The sequence below is a fragment of the Pteropus alecto genome, unplaced genomic scaffold (genome assembly GCF_000325575.1).
Source record: "Pteropus alecto unplaced genomic scaffold, ASM32557v1 scaffold396, whole genome shotgun sequence".
In the NCBI taxonomy this organism is placed as follows: Eukaryota; Metazoa; Chordata; class Mammalia; order Chiroptera; family Pteropodidae; genus Pteropus; species Pteropus alecto.
The window spans coordinates 583895-590356 of record NW_006438082.1 but is presented as its reverse complement, the minus strand read 5'-3'; the positions used below and the strand labels follow the sequence as shown (position 1 = coordinate 590356).

At 62.3% G+C, this 6462-nt stretch overlaps 1 protein-coding gene across 1 annotated transcript in view; it reads left to right on the top strand.

Moving 5' to 3' along the window:
* Positions 1–6462, top strand: part of HCFC1 (host cell factor C1) — a 25310-nt gene that overhangs the window by 13900 nt on the left and 4948 nt on the right. The window contains exons 11-20 of the mRNA XM_006915295.3: positions 1–215; positions 360–464; positions 713–932; positions 1237–1379; positions 1527–1665; positions 1864–2084; positions 2682–4209; positions 4400–4563; positions 5159–5588; positions 6021–6338. The exon at positions 1–215 is cut by the window's left edge and continues 4 nt beyond it. Coding sequence (XP_006915357.1) covers positions 1–215; positions 360–464; positions 713–932; positions 1237–1379; positions 1527–1665; positions 1864–2084; positions 2682–4209; positions 4400–4563; positions 5159–5588; positions 6021–6338 — 3483 coding nt within the window. The remainder of the gene's footprint in view (positions 216–359; positions 465–712; positions 933–1236; positions 1380–1526; positions 1666–1863; positions 2085–2681; positions 4210–4399; positions 4564–5158; positions 5589–6020; positions 6339–6462) is intronic.

The following is a 6462-nucleotide window of genomic DNA, read 5'->3' as shown; positions in this document are numbered from 1 at the left end:
CAGCCACGCGCATGCTGAAGACTGCAGCCGCCCAGGTGGGGACGTCCGTCTCCTCTGCTGCCAACACATCCACTCGTCCCATCATCACAGTGCACAAGTCAGGGACTGTGACTGTGGCCCAGCAAGCCCAGGTGGTGACCACAGTGGTGGGCGGAGTCACCAAGACGATCACCCTGGTGAAGAGCCCCATCTCTGTCCCAGGAGGCAGTGCCCTGGTGAGTGATGGGTGCCACCCTGCTGCATGTGTGACAGCTGCCAGGCTGTGGCACTGTCCTAAGCCCGTGCCAGGAGAGCCCCAGCCCAGGCCGTGCTCTCGATTGGTTTTCACGTCACTCCCTGCTCCGTTCTTTGCTTTTTAGATTTCCAATCTGGGCAAGGTGATGTCGGTGGTCCAGACCAAACCAGTTCAGACTTCAGCAGTCACAGGCCAGGCATCTACAGGCCCTGTGACTCAGATCATCCAGGTGAGCTTGTGGGTCCCGGACTCTGCGACACAAGCAAATAGAATTTGCCTCCCTGCCTGGAGAAGGTCCCTCGGGTACGTGTTGCACAGGAAGTCCTACTACTCGGCCCCGTCAGGCACTATCTTCCGAATAGTCCCAGAATCCCTCGGCCTCTGATGGAGAGTAGCCAGATCAGACTTCCATCAGGCTTTATGTCCTGGCAGTGATGCTGGTCCACCTCACCCTGCTCTACCTGTTTTCCCTTGCAGACCAAAGGACCCCTGCCCGCCGGGACCATCCTGAAGCTGGTGACCTCGGCAGATGGCAAGCCCACAACTATCATCACTACCACGCAGGCCAGTGGAGCTGGGACTAAGCCCACCATCTTGGGCATCAGCAGCGTGTCCCCCAGCACCACCAAGCCTGGCACGACCACCATCATCAAGACCATCCCCATGTCAGCCATCATCACGCAGGCGGGTGCCACAGGTAGGGACCTCCCCCAGCGTGCGGGTGACGAACCGCTTCAGGTGGCTATCGCCGTGCAGGCATGGTGACCGGGCTGCGCCGTGCTCTGGGTTTCTGTTTGGTTCTCCCCTCTTCTCCACCCTCTCCTCGCCTTTCGCTCAAGTTTGTAGGGAGGTGGCAGGGTGCGGCTTTAATTGGCCCTTCTTCCTTTTAAGGAAGGGGCCGTAGGAGTAACTGCCGGGAATGGGACATACAGGGCAGCTAGCGCTGGGGAGCCTCGGAGGCCCGGTCCGAAGCCATGCTACCCTCCCTCTCTCCTGTCTAGGTGTGACCAGCACTCCTGGCATCAAGTCCCCTATCACCATTATCACCACCAAGGTTATGACTTCGGGAACTGGAGCACCTGCGAAAATCATCACTGCTGTCCCCAAAATTGCCACTGGCCACGGGCAGCAAGGCGTAACCCAGGTGAGGCGTGCCCGGTCCTCTCTTCACTGCAGTGTCCACAGGACCCCAACAGGCCACATGTGTCCTCCTGGGGGGCCTGGGAGGGGGCAGCACAGGGTCCGGCCAGCCTGTGAGTAATGTTGGGGGCGCTGTCCTCTGATGTTCCAGGTGGTGCTGAAGGGAGCCCCTGGACAGCCAGGCACCATCCTCCGCACCGTGCCCATGGGAGGCGTCCGCCTGGTCACCCCCGTCACCGTCTCTGCCGTCAAACCGGCCGTCACCACGTTGGTTGTGAAGGGCACCACAGGTGTGTAGCCACTTCGCATGTTCTTTCTCCGTCCACCTCCCACAGGAGGGCTGGGGGGTGACGCAGGTGCTCTCTCCGGAGCCTTCCATTCCCACTGGGGGCACTCGGTGCCCTCCAGCCCTGTCCAGGGAGAAAAGCGGCTGGAAAGGAGGCAGCGGCCGCAGGCCTCATCCCAGTCCTGCTTCTCCCTGCCTTCAGGTGTCACAACCCTGGGCACCGTCACGGGCACCGTCTCCACTAGCCTCGCCGGAGCTGGAGGCCACAGTACCAGTGCCTCCCTGGCCACGCCCATCACCACGTTGGGCACCATTGCCACCCTCTCAAGCCAGGTGATCAACCCCACTGCCATCACCGTGTCAGCCGCGCAGACCACGCTGACAGCGGCCAGTGGTCTCTCCACCCCCACCATCACCATGCAGGTAAGGTAGCTGGGAGTGCACGCAAGCCATGGTTATGTGTCAGTGACTTTGGGGACGCATATGAGCCCCAGCCTGAGGTGACCGGCCTCCCATCTTCTGCCACTGTGTGCAGCAACTCCTCTCTCTCGTGCATGTAGCACCTGTGTCGTGTGTGTTCCCTGTTGCAGAATCACCTCTTGATCACTAGTAGTCTGTTCGAGACGTCATACTTCAGCATTTCCACTTTTTGAACGCTAGCTTCTTTCTCGTGGTGTCGTAGACGATGCAGCTGTTTATCTTCATGTGCATGTAGCATTTGGTTTTCATCTTCAGCTGAATTCCTGGCATTGGTGAAGCGTTTGTTATTGGCCTTCGTGCCATGCGGGGTCAGTGGGGTTCCTTCCCTAAGCAGGGCTGGTCCCACCCAGGCCCTGTGGCCCTTGAGGCGAAGCAGTGCCTCCCTGGTCCCTGAGCAAGTCACTGTCTTAGGGTCAGAGGGCGAGCAGGAGCTGAGTCTGCCTGTGGTCTCAGCTGGCATGGGTGGCACTGTAGGATGTTGGGAGGGACAGACAAACGGGAAGTTGTGTCACTAACTCTTTTTGTCTGGCGTCTCCCCAGCCTGTCTCTCAGCCTACCCAGGTGACCCTGATCACGGCGCCCAGCGGGGTCGAGGCCCAGCCTGTGCACGACCTCCCAGTGTCCATTCTGGCCTCACCTACTACAGAACAGCCCACAGCCACCGTCACCATTGCGGACTCGGGCCAGGGTGACGTGCAGCCCGGCACCGTGACGCTGGTGTGCTCCAACCCGCCCTGCGAGACCCACGAGACAGGCACCACTAACACACCCACCACCACTGTCGTGGCTAACCTCGGAGGGCACCCACAGCCAACCCAAGTGCAGTTCGTCTGTGACAGGCAGGAGGCAGCCGCTTCTCTCGTGACTTCGACAGTGAGCCAGCAGAATGGCAGCGTGGTTCGCGTCTGCTCCAACCCACCATGTGAGACCCATGAGACAGGTACCACCAACACGGCCACCACTGCCACCTCCAACATGGCTGGGCAGCACGGCTGCTCCAATCCACCCTGCGAAACCCACGAGACGGGCACCACTAGCACCGCGTCCACCGCCATGTCGAGCATTGGTGCCGGCCAGCAGCAAGACGCCCGGCGCGCCTGTACAGCCACCACGGCTCCTGCCGTGGTCCGGGTCAGTATGGCTGCGGGGGCACTGGAGGGAGTCCTGAGTTCTTTCAAGCCCTCATGCCAAACCCGCCAGACCAGCGCAACCAGCACCACCATGACTGTGATGGCCACCGGGGCCCCGTGCTCAGCCAGCCCGCTCTTTGGGCCTAGCCTGGCACTGGAGGCTGGGGGCCGCAGCACCACTTTTGTGCAGTTGGCCCCTGCAAGTGGCCAAGTCAGGCCCAGTGGCCCCAGTGGCAAGGACAGCCCTGTAGCCAGCCTGGGTCAGCTGATGTCCCTGGGGCGCCAGCTAGAGGCACATCACACCCATACAACCAACACCCCCACCACAGCCCGCTCCACCATGGGTGCTGGGGAGCTCGGCCCGGTGCGGGGGATCCCCATACATGTGTACGAGAGCGCACCCGGCACCGCTGTGACTGTGACAGCCCTGGAGGCGCTGTTGTGCTCCTCAGCCACCGTGACCCAAGTCTGCTCCAATCCACCGTGTGAGACCCACGAGACGGGCACCACCAACACAGCCACTACCTCGAATGCAGGCAGCGCCCAGCGGGTCTGCTCCAACCCACCCTGCGAGACCCACGAGACGGGCACTACCCACACACCCACCACCGCCACTTCCGGCGGGGGTGCAGGCCAGCCCGAGGGTGGGCAGCAGCCCCCTGCCGGCCGGCCCTGCGAGACGCACCAGACCACTTCCACTGGTACCACCATGTCGGTTAGCATGGGCACCCTGCTCCCCGACACTACCCCCTCCCATAGGACCCCGGAGTCCAGCTTGGAGGGGGCAGCACTGCCCACCGTCGCTTCCCAGGCCGGCACTTCATTGCTGGCTCCTTTTCCGACACAGAGGGTGTGCTCCAACCCCCCCTGTGAGACGCACGAGACGGGCACCACGCACACGGCCACTACTGTCACCTCCAACATGAGCTCAAACCAAGGTGTGTGAAGGCGGCCAGCCTGGCATTCATGGTCTCCTAGAGCCCAGGGCTCAACGGGTGAGGGAAGTGGTGAAAGATCTCGCTGGCCAGAGCCCAGGCAGAGGCCCTGGAGCTCCCGTCAACCAGCCTCTCCCCCTAGCCTCTCACTGGTTAAGTCCTTGTCACCTCACACTCTGCCGGCCCTGCACAGATCCTCCTCCGGCTGCCAGTGACCAGGGAGAGGTGGAGAGCACCCAGGGCGACAGTGTGAACATCACCAGCTCCAGTGCTGTCACAACAACCGTGTCTTCCACGCTGACACGGGCTGTGACTACTGTGACACAGTCTACACCGGTCCCAGGCCCCTCCGTGCCGGTAAGAGCCTCTGGAGGATCCCTTTTTCGCCCCCCTGCTGCCCAGTGCGCCTTCAGCCCGTGCTGTTCTACAGTCAGACACTAGGTGTCACTCTTGTACCGCACATATTATTGTTCTTGGTCCTTTCCCAGATCTTGGAAGGGCAGCCTTCAGTCACTGCAGGGCAGGTGTCAGGAGTCCCCCAGTCCCATGGCTTGCTGTTGCCCTGTAGGAGTGACAGGGCGGGAGCCTGAGTGCCCCTTTTTGACTAGACTGGGAGGCCTCTCCGAGGACGGGTTAAAATCGGCCAGCGGGTCTCGAAGTTTCCTTCCTGTGCCATTGCCCAGTGGCCCGCCAGCCCTCCCCATTTAATGGGGCTGTGCCAGCTCATTGAGAATGGGAATCCAGGCCCACAGGGAAAGATGCAGGCTGCTTGGTTCTGGCCTCCCTCTCCCCTCTCACAGGGACTTCTCTCCCTTTCTAGAAGATCTCATCAGTGACTGAGACTACCCCAGGGGCTCTGACCACCGAAGTCCCCATCCCGGCCACGATAACAGTGACCATAGCCAACACAGAAACATCTGACATGCCCTTCTCTGCTGTTGACATCCTGCAGCCCCCAGAGGAACTCCAGGCCTCGCCAGGGCCTCGCCAGCAGCTGCCCCCACGGCAACTCCTGCAGCCCAGCTCCACAGCCCTGATGGGGGAGTCCGCTGAGGTCCTGTCAGCCTCCCAGGCCGCCGTGGATCTGAGCAGTACAGGGGATCCATCTTCAGGCCAGGAGTCTGCCAGCTCAGCTGTGGTGGCCACCGTAGTGGTCCAGCCACCCCCGCCCACACAGTCTGAAGTAGACCAGTTGGCACTTCCCCAAGAGCTGATGGCCGAGGCCCAGGCGGGCACGACCACCCTCATGGTGACAGGGCTCACCCCTGAGGAGCTGGCAGTGACTGCTGCTGCCGAAGCGGCTGCCCAGGCTGCAGCCACAGAGGAGGCCCAGGCCCTGGCCATCCAGGCGGTGCTCCAGGCTGCGCAGCAGGCCGTCATGGGTAGGTGCGGGGAGGGCGCGCACCACGCTGTCTGTGGTCCAGGCCAGACGAGCACCCTGAAGGGAGGACGGGCCCCTCGGGGAGTAAGGACACAGGGCTCTAGAGCCGCCCTGCTGATATGCAGCCTCAGAAGAGGAGGCCCGCTTCCTACCAGAGTGGCCCGAGTCATATGTGATGGGGAGGCCAGGCACAGCTGGTGGGCTGAGCTGGACTAGGAACCCAGGAAGGAAGCAGGGCCCTTTGGTTGGGTTAGGGCAGAGTAGAGGTAGGCCGGAAATAGGGTCCGTGGACCAGGCTTTCAGAGCCTACGTCCACATCGCTTAGAACTGCCCATAGTGCTGGGGGAACAGGGACAGTGACCTTGGGAAGCCAGGGACGACTCATCCTGGCTGGCATCCCTCTTGAGTACTGTTTTCCTCCACTCTGGAGCAGGCACTGGGGAACCCATGGACACATCCGACGCGGCGGCGGCCGTGACACAGGCAGAGCTGGGCCATCTGTCGGCTGAGGGCCAGGAGGGGCAGGCCACCACCATCCCCATCGTGCTGACGCAGCAGGAGCTGGCCGCCCTGGTGCAGCAGCAGCAGCAGCTGCAGGAGGCACAGGCGCAACAGCAGCACCACCTCCCCACCGAGGCCCTGGCCCCTGCTGACAGCCTCAACGACCCGACGATCGAGAGCAACTGCCTCAGCGAGCTTGCTGGGCCCGTCCCCAGCACCGTGGCCCTGCTGCCCTCCACAGCCACTGAGAGTAAGCAGGGCATTGCCCAGCCACGTGCACGTTTCCTGTCGCGCTGCCCACAGGGATGGAGTGAGGTTCGGGGGTGTCCGGGCCCTTGCGCGCACAGATAGAATATGGCCCGGTCTGAGGGAGG